Source organism: Oncorhynchus mykiss, chromosome 5 (assembly GCF_057628025.1).
Source record: "Oncorhynchus mykiss isolate SJ-2025 chromosome 5, ASM5762802v1, whole genome shotgun sequence".
In the NCBI taxonomy this organism is placed as follows: Eukaryota; Metazoa; Chordata; class Actinopteri; order Salmoniformes; family Salmonidae; genus Oncorhynchus; species Oncorhynchus mykiss.
This window is the reverse complement of record NC_143026.1, coordinates 36,780,469-36,800,623: the sequence shown is the minus strand read 5'-3', so window position 1 is coordinate 36,800,623 and position 20,155 is coordinate 36,780,469. Positions and strand designations below refer to the sequence as shown.

At 43.7% G+C, this 20,155-nt stretch overlaps 1 protein-coding gene and 1 long non-coding RNA gene across 2 annotated transcripts; both read left to right on the top strand.

Annotated features, from left to right (window-relative positions):
• The first annotated feature begins 4,400 nt into the window (after window positions 1–4,400).
• Window positions 4,401–7,545, top strand: LOC149983258 (uncharacterized). Its single transcript, XR_016496415.1, has 2 exons — window positions 4,401–4,528; window positions 6,351–7,545. It is a non-coding gene; the product is annotated as an uncharacterized LOC149983258 (long non-coding RNA).
• Window positions 7,546–17,556: 10,011 nt separating this feature from the next.
• sprn2 (shadow of prion protein 2) lies at window positions 17,557–18,834 on the top strand. Its single transcript, XM_036979039.2, is given in 3 exon segments — window positions 17,557–17,676; window positions 18,518–18,593; window positions 18,596–18,834. Coding segments are annotated over 3 exon segments (435 nt in total).
• Window positions 18,835–20,155: the final 1,321 nt, after the last annotated feature.

Here is a 20,155-nt window from a genome sequence, read left to right as displayed (position 1 = left end):
CATTCTTTGTCGTCCAAACACGACGAGTTGAGTTTTTACCAAAAAGTTATATTTTGGTTTCATCTGACCATATGACTGTCACACCCTGACCATAGTTTGCTTTGTATGTTCTATGTTTTGTTTGGTCAGGGTGTGATCTGAGTGGGCATTCTATGTTGTGTGTCTAGTTTGTCTGTTTCTGTGTTTGGCCTGATATGGTTCTTAATCAGAGGCAGGTGTTAGGCATTGTCTCTGATTGGGAACCATATTTAGGTAGCCTGTTTGGTGTTGGGGTTTGTGGGTGATTGTTCCTGTCTTTGTGTTTGCTACACTAGATAGGGCTGTTTTCGGTTTTTCACGTTTCTTGTTTTTGTATATTGTATATATTATTCATCTTTATTAAAGATGTATCAAAATAACCACGCTGCGTTTTGGTCCGCCTCTCCTTCAACAGAAGAATCCCGTTACAATTACATTCTCCCAATCTTCTTCTGGATCATCCAAATGCGCTCTAGAAAACTTCAGACTGGCCTGGACATGTACTGGCTTAAGCAGGGGGACACGTCTGGCACTGCAGGATTTGAGTACCTGGCGGCGTAGTGTGTTACTGATGGTAGGCTTTGTTACTTTGGTTCCAGCTCTCTGCAGGTCATTCACTAGGTCCCCCCGTGTGGTTCTGGGATTTTTGCTCACCGTTCTTGTGATCATTTTGACCCCACAGGGTGAGATCTTGCGTGGAGCCCCAGATCGAGGGAGATTATCAGTGGTTTTGTATGTCTTCAATTTCCTAATAATTGCTCCCACAGTTGATTTCTTCAAACCAAGCTGCTTACCTATTGCAGATTCAGTCTTCCCAGCCTGGTGCAGGTCTACAATTTGGTTTCTGGTGTCCTTTGACAGCTCTTTGGTCTTGACCATGGTGGAGTTTGGAGTGTGACTGTTTGAGGTTGTGGACAGGTGTCTTTTATACTGATAACAAGTTCAAACAGGTGCCATTAATACAGGTGTGTGCCTTTCCAAATCACGTCCAATCAATTTAATTTACCACAGGTGGACTCCAATCAAAGTTGTAGAAACATCTCAAGGATGATCAATGGAAAAAGGATGCACCTGTTTCAAGTGTTCAGGTAAAAATATATTTTACTGAAGGAGAGATCCCATTTTCTCAAGGTATCCCTCATTATAAATAATGTACAGTCCCTTAGCAAACTAAAGCAATAAACTCTACAGCTGGAAGGGCATTAAACGCTCAAGTTTGTAGTCATATTGTAGCTTTTCCATTTACTTTTAATTGGATATATCAATGACAATAATATTGTTGCATGATTTCGCCTGGATCATAAAAGTTCAGCTACAACGCTAAAGGGGTGCGGTGCGTAACTGGTGACAGGGAAGTCAGACGCAGGAGAGCAGAACTAGTTAATAGCCGGAGCAGTTTAATCCAAAATCCAACGGCAATAAAAATACAACAGACTATGGGTACAAAAACCCGACGCGCACCAGTAACATGTGCACAAGCACTTACAACAAACAATTCCACACAAAGACATGGGGGGAACAGAGGGTTAAATACACAACAATTAATGAGGTAAATGGAAACCAGGTGTTTCGGAAAACAAGACAAAACAAATGGAAAATTAAAAGTGGATCGATGATGGCTAGAAGACTGGTGACGCCGACCGCCGCGTGAACAAGAAGAGGAAACGACTTCGGTGGAAGTCGTGACAATAACATTCTCTGTACAGGAGCGAGATCGAATTCCAAAAGTGTAACATTGTTTCCGAGGTCAGATAGGCAGACAGAAAGGTTTATACAAACCATCACTCTTGGAAATCAAAAGCTAACCTAGAAGCAAGATGAAATAATGTGTTAATACATGTCTTATTGCTCATAACATTGTTTGTGGGTGTTGGTTGCATCTTATGTTTGTCCGTTATCCCAGGGCTTTGGAATACAAAGGTGAATCCTTAGCCCAGGGCTATTCTTGCGTGAGCGAGCACAGGCTAAGCTAGCCCAGGGACAGTCTAGCCTGGGGATAAGATAGCCCAGGGACAGTCTAGCCTGGGGATAAGATAGCCCGGGGCTAAGAACAAAGCAGTGTGAAAAGGCCTATAATGTGACTTGCAGACCTAATGTGGCCTGTAAAACCAGGAGTTTCCTAACACCACTGTGTTATGGTATAACTAGGCCCTCAAAGAAAGGGCTTGTGATATATGTAATGTATTGTCATAAAGAGTTTTATTTTATTTTATCTCTGAAGAATCCTTCAAAGATAAAAGGGTTCATGGTAGAACCGTTCATAGAGGGTTTTAGGAAGAACCCTTCAAAGATAAATGTGTTCTCGGTAGAGCCGTCCCTGTAGGGTTCTAGGAAGAACCTTTAGATGGTAAAATAGTTATTGGTCAAACAATTTATAGAGACTTCTAGGAAGAACCCTTAATAGAGGGTGCTATGTCTTGTGGGTTTCATAACCACATCCTTATAATAATTCAATAATGATGAGACTGGAGACTGAATTAGTTCAACTATTTATCGCACTGTCATGCGTGAAAAGCCCATAAGGGCAGCCGTTTCTGAGATACTGGATCCGGCGTGCCTGGCAACGACGATCATACCACGCTCAAAGTTGCTTAGGTCACTAATTTTGCCCATTCTATCGTGAAATTGAACAGTAACTGAATGCCTTTATGCCTGTCTGCCTGCTTTATGTAGCAAGCCACAGCAACTTGACTCACTGTCTGTTGGAGCGATCAATTTTCGTGAACAGTGTGGTAGGCCCGGCCTGGTGTTTGTGGTTTACCCAGAGATCTTCTCCACTATGCCTGTCACCCAGCTGTGGGCCTTCCTTTTCTTAAAAATCTGTAATATGTTGTATTGTACTATGAGTTTCACAATTATTATCCACCCCGCAGTTCAGTGCTAAGGAAAATGTCACAATCAATCTGTTTTTCCTGAAAGATTTTGGTTTTGTCATGTCTGTAGTTTGCTCATTTGGAGCTCCTGGTGACTTGCATCATGGATAAATTTGGTCCTAACGTTCTTCTGAAGAGTATGGAGCTGGTGGTCTTATTACTGTGCCTTCTGATTTTTCTGCATGGCCTTCCCTGCATTACCCAGGTGTGTGTCAGGGGCGTAGGCATGGGTGGGCCTGGGTGAATACAGGGTATACAGTATGATATTACTGATTTTCTCTCTCAAACAGAGAAAATCAAGGAAATGTCTGACAATGACAAACTTTTCCTCAGCTCTCATTGTTTTCACGTAGACATGATGATGATAATGATGATGATGCAGTTCTTCTGTTTGCTTATGTATACTTGATTTTCAGAATTACACTGGCTCTCTATCATGATGACGAGGATTCTGGGACGGCCTCCAAACATCTTTAAAGCCTGCTGGTTGGTGGCCTCCCCACTGCTCATGTTGGTGAGTCTACTAGAGTTTCAGGCATGCACTAACTATCCTATCCACTAACTATCTACACATAGAAAACAATTTTCTTTACAATTAAGTTGATAAATCATATTTCTTCAACTTTTTTGCCTATGAACAGTAAATATTATTTTCTTCTGAATTCTTGGCCATAAAACTAAATCTGAATCGGCCTCTTTTACCTGCAGATTATTTTGGTCACGGCCATGGTCCAGTACACTCCACTTCAATAAAGGAAGCCATATCACTAACCAACATGGCATGACATGAAGTTTCAAACCGCTGAGGCCCTATTCATAATATCTCCCTACAGTATTTCATGTTGGTTTATTGCAGTAAGATTTCAATATTTATTAGTACCAAAGTCTATTTACTTTTCACTGCTTGTGCCGTATGTGGATAGCAGTAGGAGATGAATCTGCACACACTCATGCCTAGTTAAATAAAGGTTAAATAAAATAAAATAAATATAGGGCGCAGGCCTATGTTTATGTAGATTATGTACCTAAGGTACTGTACCTTACAGAAGTCTGTGAGATGTATCTATTCCTACTATATCATTAGTGTCTTTTCAATTATGGACCGTAATCAATAAAGATAATGAAGACATCTAATTGAGAGACCTTCAAATGTCACCTCTTCTCTATTCCCTGTTCGGTCACCATGACAACTGCCTGGATGTGTGGGGGTGTGGAACATAGAAGTAGAATGAATTCATAATTTTTCTATGGTGTGGAAGAGAAGGGCAGATCCCAGGCAACTAAGAGCACTGATAGATATGTGGGGCATCATTGAAGTAATGACTAAAATTGTACACTGAGATCAAATGCAGACATTGCATTGGTTGAACAAACAGTGAGGGGGAAAGAGGCAGTGGGGGAAAGGAACAAAGAATAATTAACATAAGCAATTCAACTATCAATCATAAGCCAATAGTAAGGGATAGATGTTTTTCTAGGGAGGAGCAACGTTGTCATTATGAGGCTGTTGACTGGATGCTGTGACTGTGAATGGCAGTGTAAGGTAACCATTGGAGACCCAGAGCAGTTCAATGTGAAAACAGACTGATCCACTCCAGCATTACCAAGGAAAGTCTTCTCAGTGACCATTCGACCAGGTAGGCTCTAAAATACAAAACCTCTTCCCCCACTGCTTTGACAATTATGTAATACCTGATGCACAGGATAAATGTGTCATTTTGTGTTGATTTGTATAACTCTGTTATTACTGTGTTATATAGTACTGCTGTTACTATGATAGAAAATATAATAGGATAGATCATTACCTTTTCAAAAGATTTTGTAATATACTGTATGTCCAAGTACAGAATCTGTGTACAAAATGCCCCTTACAGTACATAGATATAGATATGTCAGACCTTCAACATGGTAGCCTAATATTCTTGATGGAAACACAAAACAGACTACATGTTTGGAAAGGCTAGAGTGAATAGGATTAGTGTGTGCACTTACAAACGAAAAAAGGTCAGCACTCACTTGAACATGATTTTCAATTGAAGCTTTGGTAACGCTTAACTTGACACTCATAACACGTTATGACAAGGCAATAACCATGTCATAATATGTCATAAGAGCTGAAATAAATATGATCATAACACTGTCATGACACATACATTTAGACCTGTTGTGACATATATTGCATTAGTTTATGGCTGGTTATGACATCTACATAAGAGTGTCAAAACCCACAAAACCTACAACACAAGGCAAAAAAATCCATTACACCATAGCTTACGTGTCAACAGTATGTTTATGATATATAAAAAAAATACAAAAATTGTTGTTGTGCACACTGATGTCAGACATCATGTATTTTCTTAGTCCAAATAAAGTGACACAGGGTGGTCATAATGCTTCCTGACTGTGTCATAAAGTGTATTTTCTTAGTCCAAATAAAGTGACACAGGGTGGTCATAATGCTTCCTGACTGTGTCATAAAGTGTATTTTCTTAGTCCAAATAAAGTGACACAGGGTGGTCATAATGCTTCATGACAGTGTCATAAAGTGTATTTTCTACAAGTTCTATCAAATATGATGAAAAAAATAGCTGTAAAGAATTCAGTACAACAACAACAAAGGATTTAAGAAACAAACTTTAAAAATGAAAGGAAACTTCTTGGCAGGGAGAAAATACATTTAAAGAAATGTGGGTTTTGACACTGGGTGTCAAGTAAAGTGTTACTGAAGCCTTTACTGAATATCATTTGCAAATGAAGCTTCTATTGAATATGATTTGATTGCAAAGCATGTTGAAGTGAGAGCTGGCCTTTCTTAATGTTTTATAGGATTTCTGTTGGTTCAAAGCACCCTTATTACTTGTTTATACAAGAGGATTTAGAGTTGTTCTCTTGTATAAACAAGCATGTTCTCTATCTTACTTAGTGTGCACGTGCACCATCCCATGCTACATTCTCATTAGGTAGAATGGTCTTTCATAACCTGTTGATTGGAACTAGGAAAAAGAGGTTACTCGTGTACTGTATAGAAGTGCTGGTGTCGGCAGAGCATGGGGCATGTTCTAGACCTCACATTTGATGAGGTGCCACTTGTTTTGTCTTGTTTGTTTGTTGGCAAATGTGCAGACAATGTTTTTGAAATGTGCTGGGGCGTGTAATCAGCTTTAATGCCTGTCTGAATGACATAGATTACAATTGACTCTTGACCAACGGTCTGTTTGGTGCAGGGTGTGTTTTGGTTCCCTACAACTAACAGGTACATTGAATTGGACTGTGCTTTATGGCTGTTAATGTGCCTTCATCTCATTCAGAACATCCCATTGACAAAATGCTAAAACATATATTATAATTCCTGTTACCTGGGATAACTTTCTAAAACTTTTTCAATAGGTTGTACTTAGATTTGCTTTCATAACATTTCACCAAATGTTATTCAAGCTTAAGTTTGTTTTGTTTTTGCAGGAACATCCAGTCATGATAGGCCAGCAGAAGCTTCTCCTCCTGTGGGCATGGATGTTGCTGGTGGCAGCACTGTGCCCAGGTGCCCTATGTAAACGTGGGGGTGGATTCAGGGGCTGGGGAAAGGGTACAGGGGTGGGAAGCAAAGGGCCCCCCTCCCAGAGCCATGGCTCCTCCAAGCAGGGGCTGAAGATGGCAGGGGCAGCAGCCGCTGGGGCACTGGGTGGGGCTGCCATTGGCTACGGGCTGGGGTCACTCGGTAGGCCAAGACATGGCTACAGGGGAAGTGGATATGGCTACGACGCAGACTCATCTTCGGAGGACCAGAGATTCCATTATCCTGAAGGTCAAGGGTTTCACAACCAGTCTGACTGGCGTCGCTACAGAAACGCTGCTGGCCCCAGACCTGGACCCATGAGTAGCATCCTCCTCACACTGGGAACAATGGTGCCTTTCTTCTTAGGGGACTGGATAAGGGGAATCTAGTCATAAACCATTTCCTTGGAAGAAGATTTTATCTGAATTTCTGGGCCAAAAGACTAGAGTGGACCGCTTTTAAATTCAAATAAACATTGAATAAGCCCTGATCTTGTTGTCCTTTGGGTTAGTCCCACCATCAACTTTACAAAGCTATACTCAGTCAAACCTCATTGCCTCTGGAAAAAGAGATGTAAGAGAGGGGATTTGTATGTTATTGTGTTGTAAAATCATGTGTCACGGACTGTCAAACTGGACTGTGCTAGATCCTCTTTCAGCTTTATCAACTGTAATAGCTGGATGAAATTAGGTAGGATGCTGCTGTTTCCATTAACATCTACTTGCTGTGATTTTAATCAAATAAGTCATATTTTGCCTTTGCAATAAATGTGTGATTATTCACTAGCTTTGTATCTGCAAATAGGAGGTCGTTTTTGTAACCCATATTAAAGAAATTTCAAACTATTTCATATTATTTTCTATGGAAATCTTAAAATCTCACTTGGCACAGACGTCAATACAATGTCTATTCCACGTTGGTTCAACGTAATTTCGTTGAAATGATGTGGAAACAACATTGATTCAACCAGTGTGCTCCCAGTGGGATGGGATTGCAGAACTACCTTATATTACTTATCATAAGGAAACTTGTTTTATTCACAATGCTTGGTTTATCTACTCGGTTCCACTATAGTTTAATTTAATAAAATATATATTTCTGTTTTTGTGAGTTGCTTTATTATGTTAATATTAATTATTATGCATTGGCAGTAGTTAAGTTCAGGACCATATAGTGACATGGATATAAGTATAGGGGAGGGGTATTAGGCGTAGTATTCCGTTCATAATCAAATACATATTTTTAGTGAATGAGATGAGTTTTGGTATTTGTGCTCTGTTGTAAAGATAGCTTAATGACAATTTTTCATTTGACAGTATGGGAATTGTAACGCTGCCAACTAGCAGGCACAAACCATGTCTGTTCGCTTTCCTCACTCAGTAATGACTGTTCTGTAACAATTTCCCTGAGGCAACTAGTTTCCTAGTAACAGATGTCTTTAAATGCTTATATGTGCTCTGTGAGATAATCATGGTAACTGCCCCCTAATGTTTTCCTTGACGAGAATGACTTCACATTTTCAATGAGCACAAAAGGAAATGTGATTGTGTTTTTTGTTTTAGTAATTTTGTACTTGGGAAATGGAAGAAGACAGTCATTTCAGCAAGATAATTGTAACGACCATTTGTGGAAGAAAGTGAGGACCAAGGTGCAGCGTGGTACGTGTTTGTCATTTTTATTTAACTGAACACTGAATAATCAAAACAACAAAGGAACAACTGAAACAGCTCCGTCAGGTGCGAAACACACTAAACAGAAAATAACTACCCACAAAACCCATGTGGGCCAGAGCTACCTAAGTATGGTTCTCAATCAGAGACAACGACAGACAGCTGTCCCTGAATGAGAACCATACCCGGCCAAAAACAAAGTAATACAAAAACATAGAAAAAATAACATAGAATGCCCACCCTCGTCACACACTGGCCTAACCAAAATAGAGAATAAAAAGCCTCTCTATGACCAGGGCGTGACAATAATGGTCAAATTCACCATTGAGTTCGAGCATGGCAAAGTGGTTATTTTAAAACCTCTACAGGATCGGTGTCCCCCCTCCCATGGGATGGTTGAGCTAACATGCACTAATGTGATTAGCATGACGCTGTAAGTAACAAGAACATTTCCCAGGACATTGACATGTCTTATATGGGCAGAAAGCGTATATTCTTGTTAATCTAACTGCACTGTCCAATTTAAAGTAGCTATTACAGTGAAATAATACCATGCTATTGTTTGAGGAGAGTGCACAACAAGAAAAACTTTTTATCACAGCAACTGGTTTGATACATTCACCTCTGAAGGTAAATAATGTACTTATATTTAATCATCTTGATCTGATTTGTCATCCTGAGGTCCCCAGAGATAAAAAGTAGCATAGTTTTGTTTGACAAAATACACTTTTATATTCAAATGTAGGAACTGGGTTCTACAGTTTGAACCCTGCTGTGCCTGGGTAAATTTACACTGATGTAAAGTATAACGCGCTATGGAAATGCATGAAAAAATTGATTTAATATGACAGACGGTCAACATAATGCTTGTCTGTACTTTCTGTGGAACCACACTCTAAAAAGAAAATGTTCCTGGAGGGGTTCTTCAAATTGAAACTGTGGGGGAACACCTATAAGATCTTCAAATAACCCCTTTTAATGATTCCACAAATACCTTTTTGAAGAAGCATTTGGGGCAAGTTTTTGAACTACCCCCCCAACACAATATTTTAAGTGTCAGTGTTTATTATGATTTTAGAGGCAAAGCAAAATAAAATAAAAAATATATGAGCTAAACTCCCAGCAGAGACCCAAGTATAATGGGCATACCCTCTGGCGTGTTGATGTTAGTGTTGATCTTGTCCGTATATATAGCTAAAATGATTTTGCAGTGCATGGTGATCGAACATGTGTCCTGTTATAGTCATCAGGACGGCAGGCAGGCAGAGTGGTCCGGTGGGCGGCTTCAGGGTCAGGACAGGCAAGTGTCAAAAACCAGGAGGACGAGAAAAGGGAGGTTGGGAAAAGACAGGAGCTGACAAACGCTGGTAAGTTTGACAAACAAGACAAACTGGCAACAGACAAAGAGAGAACACAGGTATAAATACACAGGGGAAGATGGGTGACACATGGAGGGGGGTGGAGACAATCACAAAGACAGGTGAATCAGATCAGGGCGTGACAGTACCCCCCCCCCCCCCCCCCCCCCTCTCTCTAGGGGTGCAACCTGGCGTCCTACCTGGGCGCATCCTGTCGTGGAAATTTCCTGTGTTACCAAGAAGTGAGAGAGCAAATCACACTTAAACTTCACATTTAATAATAATTAAGCTTTTGCAATGACATTTGACTTTCAACATTTCAGTATCTCTAATGAAAAGTTGAGAGTGGTCAACAGAATGGCAACTGAGATCTTTTATAGAGAAGATCCATTCGACATGACAAACCACAGATAATAGGAACTTCACAAAGAAAGATGTTTACTTGAGAGAGGAGTATCCCATAGCCAGACAGCATTAGCTATAAATTATTGTTCAGTTTGGTCTCCTAAACAAAGTTCTTATCTTGTTCTTGGTACAACATAGTACCAAAACATTACCTCATCCAATGGTATATATCAATTGTCAATTCTAGATACTTCCATCTCAAATACAACCCCTTGTGGAGCCAAGAGATAATTGGTTCCCCCTCAATCATCCCTTCACATGGTTTAAAAGATACGTACACATATGAAGACAAGCCTGACCTCTCCCCTCTCTGGGGCCCAAGTAACTGAGCCCTAGCAGAGAAAGGATAACTGCAAACTGCCAACATTATAGTCCAAAAAGAAGACATTCTAATGACAAATATCTCACATAAGCATTATTATGTAAATCTTATCTATGTTACCCAACTAATTCTGATTCATCCACAACAATACCTAGTTGACCGGGGTGCATGTGGTGGAAGTCGGTAATGAGGGCTGAGTCCAGGATGTCTCTAGCGGGGTCCCAGCACCTCTCCTCAGGGCCATAACCCTCCCAGTCAACCAGGTACTGGAAACCCCTGCCCCATGGTCAAACCCTCAGGAGTGGTCTCACCATGTATGCCGGATGGCCATCAACGACACAGGGAGGAGGGATGGTTCTGGAAATGGAAGACAAGGGACTGTGAGACACGGGCTTGATATGGGACACATGAAAGGTGGGGTGTATAAGGGTACGGGGCAACATAAGATAAACAGCAGAGAGGCTAATAACCTTGGAGATGGAGAAGGAGACGATAACCCAGTGGGACAGTTTGCAAGACTCCACCAGGAGGGGAAGATCCCGGGTGGAGAGCCATACCTTCTGCCCGAGACTATACCAAGGAGCCAGGGTCCGATGGCAATCCACTTGAGCGGGGGCTGATTCCCCAGGGAAAACTCGAAGGGAGATAGGCCCGTGGCAGAGCAGGGAAGGGTGTTGCGGGAATATTCAACCCACACAAGCTGCTGGCTCCAGGTGGTGGGTTTGGCGGAGACCAGGTCTCGAGGTCCTGGTGGGCTCGCTCTGACTGGCCGTTGGACTGGGGTGGAACCCAGAGGGTAGGCTGGCCGACAACCCAATGAGTGTGCAGAACGCCTTCCAGAACCTGGACAAGAACTGAGGACCCCGGTCGGAGACCACGTCCACGGGCAGTCCATGGATCCGGAAGACGTGCTGGGCCGTCTCTTTGGCAGAGGGTAGTTTGGGGAGAGGAATGAAGTGTACGGCTTTGCAGAACCGATCCACCATGGTCAGGAGGGGGTGTTGCCTTCAGACGGGGGAAGACCCGTGACAAAGTCCAGGGAGATGTGAAACCAGGGACGGTCAGGGACAGGCAGAGGTTGGAGGAGACCAGCCAGAGCTTTCAGAGGAGTCTTGTTCTGTGAACAAACTGTGCATGCGACGACGAATGAGGACAAGTCCAGGACCATGGTAGGCCATCAAAAACGCTGTCGCACAAAGGCCAGGGTCCGACGGGCGCCCAGGTGGCAGGCCAGCCTGGAGTAGTGGGCCCACTTCAGGACTACGTAATGGACGGTGTCAGGAACAAACATTAGATTATCAGGGCCCCCCTTGGGTTTGGCTGGGAACGCTGTGCCTCATGAACCTGCTTCCCTATTCCCCAGCTGAGTGCTATCGCCAGGCATGAGGTGGGAAGGATGGTATCGGGTTCCAGGGTAGTAGTCGTGGGGCTATAGTTGCGGGACAGTGCATCTGGCTTGACATTCTTGGATCTCGGCCAGAACGAGAGGGAGAAGCTGAACCGTGTGAACAGCAGGGCCCATATGGCTTGCCTGGTGTTGAGGTGCTTGATGGTGCGGAGATACTCCAGGTTCTTGTGGTCAGTCCACACAAACAGATGTTCTGCCCCCTCCAAACAATGCCTCCATTCCTCCAACGCCATCTTCACTGCGAGAAGCTCCCGATTCCCCACATCGTAGTTCCTTTCCATGGTATTTAGGTGATGGGAGAAGAAGGCACAGGGATGTAGCTTGAAGTCAAGGAGAGTATGCTGGAACAGGACAGCCCCCACACCGACGTCCAAAGCATTGGCCTCCACCACGAATTGACGAGATGGGTCCTGATGAAACAGGATGGGGGCTGTGGTGAAGCAATGTTTGAGGTCCCGGAAAACCCGATCAGCAGCTGGGGACCACGTGAACGGAACCTTGGGCGAGGTGAGTGCTCACAGGGGGGAAGTCAGGGTGCTGTAACCACGGGTAAAGCAGTGATAGAAATTTGGCAACCCCAGGAAATGTTGCAGCTGCACCCTGGACGTAGGCTGAAGACAATCCATCACTGCTCTCACCTTCCTGGGATCCATCTGGACACTCCCAGCAGAGATGGTGCAACCCAGGAAGGGGATGGTGGAGCGATGGAACTCGCATCTCTCCGCCTTCACAAACAGCTGATTCTCCAGAAGGCGTTGAAAGACCTGCCAGACGTGGAGCATGTGTTCTTGAGGAGAGCAGGAGAAGACGAGGATGTCATCAATGTAGACAAGATGGACCAGTTCAACATGTCGCAGAGAATATCATTCACCAGAGCCTGGAACACAGCAGGGGCGTTGGTGAAGCCAAAGGGCATGACCAGATACTCATAGTGGCCAGGTGGAAGGCGTTCCATAGATCCAGCTTGGAAAACCCATTGGCCCCCTGGAGCGGCTCGAAGGCTAAGGAGATGAGTGGTAGTGGGTAACGGTTCTTAACAGTAATGTCGTTGAGTCCCCGGTAGTCAATGCATGGGCGCAGGGTCTTGTCCTTTTTCTCCATGAAGAAGAAGCCTGCGCCAGCGGGAGAGGAAGACGGTCGGATAAATCCTGCAGCTAGGGAGTCCCCAATATAGGTATCCATAGCCTTGGTCTCCAGTCCCGACAGAGAGTATAGATGTCCCTGGGGCGGCATGGTGCTAGGGAGAAGGTCAATCCCACAGTCATAGGGTTGGTGCGGTGGAAGCAACATGGCCAGGCTTTGCTGAACACCTCCCGGAGGCCCTGGTACTCCGCGGGAATGGCGGAGAGGTCTGGGGCACCTTCTGAGTCCACAGGAAAACATCCCGGGGCAGGTCATTCTGACTTCAGGCAATGGGCGTGGCAGAAAGGTCTCCAGCCCATAATGGCACCAGTAGACCAGTTCATGAGGGGATTGTGTCGTTGGAGCCAGGATAATCCCCATACCACGGGAATCAGAGTGGACTTGATGAGCAGGAACTGGATAGCCTCGCTGTGTTTCCCTGACACCCGTAGGTGGACGGGAGTGGTGTTGTGGGTGACTCGGACTATAGAGCGCCCATCCAGCGCCCCTCCATGGGAATAGAGAGGGGCTGAGTGGGGATGTTCAGCTCAGATGCCAGGGTAGAGTCCAAAAAAACTCTTGTCGGCCCCAGAGTCAATGAGAACCCGGAAAGATTTGGACTGGTCTCCCCACAGCAGAATGGCATGAAAAGGGGTGCGAGCAGGGGAAGCAGGAACATTCTCCGTATGGCCCACCAGAGTCCTTGCTCCTACCGGTGAGCCTGGCTTCTTTAGAGGACAAGAGGACACAAAGTGACCAAGAGTCCCGCAATACAGACAACTCTTCGTGTCGATCCTGTGCTTCCGTTCCGCTGGTGACAGCCCAGCCCTACCTAGTGGCATAGACTCAGGAAGCAGTAACTCGGCAAGTCGGGAAGCCTCTGGTCCTCTCGGCAATGAGACCATCGGGAGCTTCTGGGTTGACACAGAGGCAAGGTGGGATCCCTGGGCGTGCGAGCAAAATTGAATTTCCTCTCCCTCTGTCATTCTCGTAGTCGCCCATCGATTCAGATGGTCAAAGCGATGAGCGAATTGAGATCTGTAGGTAACTCCCGAGCAGCAACCTTGACCTCCTCCAAGATGCCGTGCAGGAACGTATTGAACAGTGCTTCCTGGTTCCAAGCACTCTCCCCTGCCAATGTGCGGAAATCCACCGCATAGTCAGCGACACTGCAGGAGCCCTGCCGAAGCTGGATTATCCTCCGGGCAGCTTCTCTCCCGGATAACGGGGCGTAAAAACCCTCTTCACCTCTGTCATGAATCCCTCCAGACTAACTTATATGGCCAGCTGCTGTTCCCATAGAGCAGTAGCCCAAGTGAGAGCCCTCCTGGACATCAGCGTGATGAGATCTATCTTGGAGTGATCCGAGGGGAAGGAGGAGGGCTGAAGCTTGAAATGAGGGCACACTGAGCTAGAAACACCCGACAGGTGCTCGACTCTACATTGAAACATTCCGGAGGGGGTAAACGGAGCTCCCGAGAAGGTGGAGTAGCCGCTGAGACGGCACTGCTACCAGCTGGGTTACTGAGGGGCTGTGAGGTTACCACCGGGGTAGGCTGCCTCCCAGACAACTTGTGGAATTGCTCCAGCAAACCGTCCAATGCATGGTCATGGTGTTCAGCCAACGTTTGGACCCCTCCATAAGGCCACGAAGCAGTTCCTCACGCCTCCCGATGGTGGTACCTTGGGAGGAGATTGCGTTGCGCAGCTGGCGCGTGGTCTGCTGGGTCAGTCATGGCCAGTTCGTACTATCAGGATAAGGTAAGACCCAGACGCAGTCTGTGTCGAAGTAACAATGTTTATTACAGCAACAGAGGCAAATGTACAGGACGGCAGGCAGGCTCAGGGTCAGGTCAGGCAGAGGTGGGAAATCCAGAAAGGGGCAAAGGTACAGGCAGGCTTTGGGTCGGGCAGAGTGGTCAGGCAAGTGGGTTCAGGGTCAGGAGAGGCAAGGGTCAAAAACCAGGAGGGCGAGAAAAAGAGAGGCTGGGAAAAGTCAGGTGCTGACAGGACAAACGCTGGTAAATGCTTCTTGACAAACAAGAAGAACTGCCAACAGACAAACAGAGAACACAGGTATAAATAAACAGGGGATAATGGGGAAGATGGGTGACACCTGGAGGGGGGTGGAGACAATCACAAAGACAGGTGAACTAGATCAGGGCGTGGCAATTTTTTACCTCTTTGTTGATTGATTTCCATTGAATTGTGTCCATTTTCTGTTCTAGAAAGATTTTCACAAATATGAAAAGATAGATGGTATCATCATAAAGCAATATCAATTTAGATCATACAAGGGACAAATCTTAACATTTTTCAGTTAAGTGCCTGCACCTGCCGCCCTTTCAAATTCAAATGTTTCAGTTGAGCAGTTAGGTTCCTGCAAGAACCCCCACCAACTAAAGAGGTTCCTCGATGAACCCCACCTCCTATGGGGTTCTTTGAAGATCCATTTGGGGGCCATTTTCAGTGCCAAGAACCCTAAGGTTCTTCAAAGAACTTTGAGGATCTTAGAAGAACCCTTGTTGAACCCCTAATTTTTAGAGTGCACTTTGGCAAAAAGACACAGAACCCCTAATCAGATGACAGTACCTTATATGGTGTCAGAAATTGCTGTAATAATGTTTATCGTGTGTATCTGCATTTAATTAAAGTCATATGATGTACTGATGAGACTTGCTTTTAGACTTCCCCTTTGTCTATGTGACTGACTCATGGTTTTGGACTGACAGACAACATGCTGTTATTCCATATTGAGTAGTAGACTGAACTAAGCTGTAAGAGACGAGCAGGACAAATGGTTTCGGTTTCTTTTAGAAGCAGTGTCGAGAAAATGAGCATTGAGAAATGGCCATCATTTCTCGACAAGACCTCACCAAAGGCCAACCGCAGTTTCTTAGTTCCATAATCTTTTGTCACCAATCAGTACTTCCTCACGATATTGTTCTGTTTGTTTGTCACACCACCCAAAGGGGGCTATACTTTTTCTTTATATAAACTGAGACACAACTATTCTTTGTTGAGCTCTCAACCATACACCATTGAGGTGATGGTGCAAATCTTAATTAAAAAAAGGTTGTTTAAAGAATCTACAGTCTCTCTCCTTTCTGGTTAGATTTTCCTCATCACTTACCTCATGTCCTATCACATAATAACACAAAACAGGTTAAAACTGGATAACATTTTAAGCATTCTATGTACTTGTAGTGTTAGCGTTACATTCATAGATATATCGTAATAGATACACACATACAATATTAAACAGTGGTGTAAAGTACTTAAGTAAAAATACTTGAAAATACTACTTAAGTCTTTTTGGGAGGTATCTGTACTTTGCTATTTATATTTTTGACAACTTTTACTTTTATTCACTACATTCCTAAAGAAATGTACTGTTGTACTGTTTACTCCATACATTTTCCCTGACACCCAAAAGTAATCATTACATTTTGAGTGCTTAGCAGGAAAATTGTCTAATTCATACACTTATCAAGGGAACATCCCTGGTCATTACAACTACCTCTGATCTGGCAACTCACTAAACACTTGCTTCATTTATAAATGATGTCTGAGTGTTGGAGCGTGCCCCTGGCTATACGTAAATACATCTTTTTTAAAACAAGAAAATGGTGCAGTGTGGTTTGATTAATATAAGGAATTTGAATTGATTTATACTTTTACTTCTACTTTTGATACTTAAGTATATTTTAGTAATTACATTGACTTTTGATACTTAAGTATATTTTAGTAATTACATTGACTTTTGATACTTAAGTATATTTTAGTAATTACATTGACTTTTGATACTTAAGTAGATTTAAAACCAAATACTTTTAGACTTTTACTCAAGTAGGATTGTACTGGGCGACAGACACTTTTACTTGAGTCATTTTCTATTAAGGTATCTTAACCTTTAGTCAAGTATGACAATTGGGTACTTTTTCCACCACTGATATTAAAGCATCATGCATTTGACATGACCTAACAATAGTGTTTTACAGGACAAAATACAAAGCTCAACAGAGTAGTGTACCAGGAACTACTCTGCAACAAAAAGTGCAATGGAAAAAGAAGTGTGGAAGTACTACAGCAGGTGATCCAGGTTGACAGGGGATCATTGAAAATGTTAGAGACACAAAGTAGATTGGCCATTAAAGAAACGGTAAAACAATATTAAAGCTCAAATGTCCCCATAAAATGTGGAGGAAATGGTCCTCATTTTGCTGGAAGTTCTTTTCCACTGGCTTCTTTCCTTCATGACCACAGATTGGTTAAAGGACTGGTTATATTTCCACCTACACCTCAAATCAAATCAAATGTATTTATATAGCCCTTCGTACATCAGCGGATATCTCAAAGTGCTGTACAGGATTAGCCTAAAACCCCAAACAGCAAGCAATGCAGGTGTAGAAGCACGGTGGCTAGGAAAAACTCCCTAGAAAGGCCAAAACCTACGAAGAAACCTAGAGAGGAACCAGGCTATGTATACCAGGCTACACCTTACTTACTTAACCTATCTTCACAAGAACTCAAGGTCATAATGAGGAGGGCGTCTAGGAAATGAAGCTATTCCAGACAACTGGGACATGGCTATGTGTTCCTGTCTTACTGCAGCAGAAGAGTGCTGCTCAGGACCATGAGGAGGATGGTTATCAGCTAAACCAGCCCCTGGCCGAGGGGGTTACTGCGACTGTTCTCATACTTGTTGTTGTTGTTGTTGCCACTGCTGTGTTCAGCTGTCTACTTCTCCAGGAAGTGCTCTGAGTAGTTCCACACACTTACGGTTCAATCTTACAATGTATTTTGTTTTTGCAGGAATATCCAGTCATGGTAGACCAGCAGAAGCTTCTCCTCCTGTGGGCATGGATGTTGCTGGTGGCAGCTCTGTGCCCAGGTGCCCTATGTAAACGTGGGGGTGGATTCAGGGGCTGGGGAAAGGGTACAGGGGTGGGAAGCAAAGGGCCCCCTGTTACGTTCCCCAGTTTCTGTGTTGTAGATTGTGTATTTGAGTGTGTTTCAGGAGATGGCTTCCTGAAATCGCCCAGCAGCTGATTGGTCGACTCCACAATTAATTGGAGAGCTGACCCCGCCCCCTCGCCAGGACACAGCTGTCTCCAATTTCCAATGCCTTCTGAAGCTATAAAAGCCATTGTTCTGTTGTTCAGGGTAGAGATTGAATGTGATATAGATCATTGCTGAGAGAGGAGGGTGATGGCTGAGGGTTATAGCATGTTGGTCGTTGGTATGTACTGTCTTAGTTGTTGCTGGGAGCAGTTGGAATGTTCTGTGTGAGTTTGTTGCTCAGATGGAGCTTATTTGATGTCCTTTGTTTCTTAGTTTGTTTGAGAAATAGTTTGTTCTCCTGTTTCATTTGTTCCCAGTTGGGAAGGTGGAAGGACCCTAGGGAGTGCTTAGGCAAGAGGCCCGCGGGCATACATATACCCGTAGTTTATTCAATGTCTAGGCACACTAGGTAAGACCTGGGCGGAACACCCCCTGTATTTTGGGTAGTGCACCCGGTGGTGCTAAATTAGGTAAGTAGTGGTTAGGCAGGTAAGATAGGAGAGGGGGCTTTGATATTTACTTTCGTTGCTTTGGTTCCATCCAGACCCTTTCCCCATATTCCCGTTTGAAGGAATAAATTCCTAGTAAATGGTAAATTCTCTGCCTTTTGTCATCCTTACTCACACCTACAGTCCATACCTCTTTCACTTCACGGAGAGTTGAGTTGTAGCAGGGTGTTGCGTTCCCTCTTCATAGAGGCGTGCGTAACACCCCCCCCTCCCAGAGCCATGGCTCTTCCAGGCAGGGGCTGAAGATGGCAGGGGCAGCAGCGGCCAGGGCACTAGGTGGGGCTGCCATTGGCTGGGGTCACTCGGTAGGCCAAGAAATTGCTACAGGGGAAGTGGGTATGGCTACAACACAGACTCATCTTCAGAGGACATGAGATTCCACTATCCTGAAGGTCAAGGTCTTCACAACCAGTCTGACTGGCGTCGCTACAGAAACGCTGCTGGCCCCGGACCTGGACCCATGAGTAGCATCCTCCTCACACTGGAATCAATGGTGCCTTTCTTCTTAGGGGACTGGATAAGGGGAATCTAGTCATAAACCATTTCCTTGGAAGTGGAGATCATCAGAATTGCTGGGCCAAAAGACTAGAGTGGACTGAATTCAAATAAATGTCAGGGAGGGGGTTTGTATATTATTATGTTGTAAAATCATGTGTCCCAGACTGTCAAACTGGACTGTGCTAGATCCTTTTTCAGCTTTATAAACTGTAATAGCTGGATGAACTTAAGTAGCATGTTGAAAATAATGAATTTTACCATTAACATCTACTTTGCTATGATTTTAATACTTTTATAAGTCATATTTTGCCATTGCAATAAATGTGTGATTATTGACTAGCTTTTGAATCTGCAAATAGAAAACACGTTTTTGTAACCCATATTAAAGTAATTTCAAACTGGTTAATTTGATTTTCTATGGAATTCTTAATCTCACTGGGCACAATACAATGTCTATTCCACGTTGGTTCAATGTAATTTTGTTTAAATGATGTGGAAACAACTTTGATTCAGCCAGTGTGTTCCCAGTGGGATGGGATTGCAGAACTACCTTATATTACTTATCATAAGGAAACTTGTTTTATTCACAATGCTTGGTTTATCTACTCGGTTCCACTATAGTTTAATTTACTAAAATATATGAAGCTCTGGAAAAAATGAAGAGACCACTTCAAAATGATCAGTTTCTCTGGTTTTACTATTTATAGGTACAGTGGGGCAAAAAAAGTATTTAATCAGCCACCAATTTGTGCAAGTTCTCCCACTTAAAAAGATGAGAGGCCTGTAATTTTCATCATAGGTACACTTCAACTATGACAGACAAAATTAGAAAAAAAATCCAGAAAATCACATTGTAGGATTTTTGATGAATTTATTTGCAAATTATGGTGGAAAATAAGTATTTTGTCAATAACAAAAGTTTATCTCAGTACTTTGTTATATACCCTTTGTTGGCAATGACAGAGGTCAAATGTTTTCTGTAAGTCTTCACAAGGTTTTCACACACTGTTGCTGGTATTTTGGCACATTCGTCCATGCAGATCTCCTCTAGAGCAGTGATGTTTTGGTGCTGTTGCTGGGCAACACGGACTTTCAACTCCCTCCAAAGATTTTCTATGGGGTTGAGATCTAGAGACTGGCTAGGCCACTCCAGGACCTTGAAATGCTTCTTACGAAGCCACTCCTTCGTTGCCCGGGCGCTGTGTTTGGGATCATTGTCATGCTGAAAGACCCAGCCACGTTTCATCTTCAATGCCCTTGCTGATGGAAGGAGGTTTTCACTCAAAATCTCACGATACATGGCCCCATTCATTCTTTCCTTTACACGGATCAGTCGTCCTGGTTCCTTGGCAGAC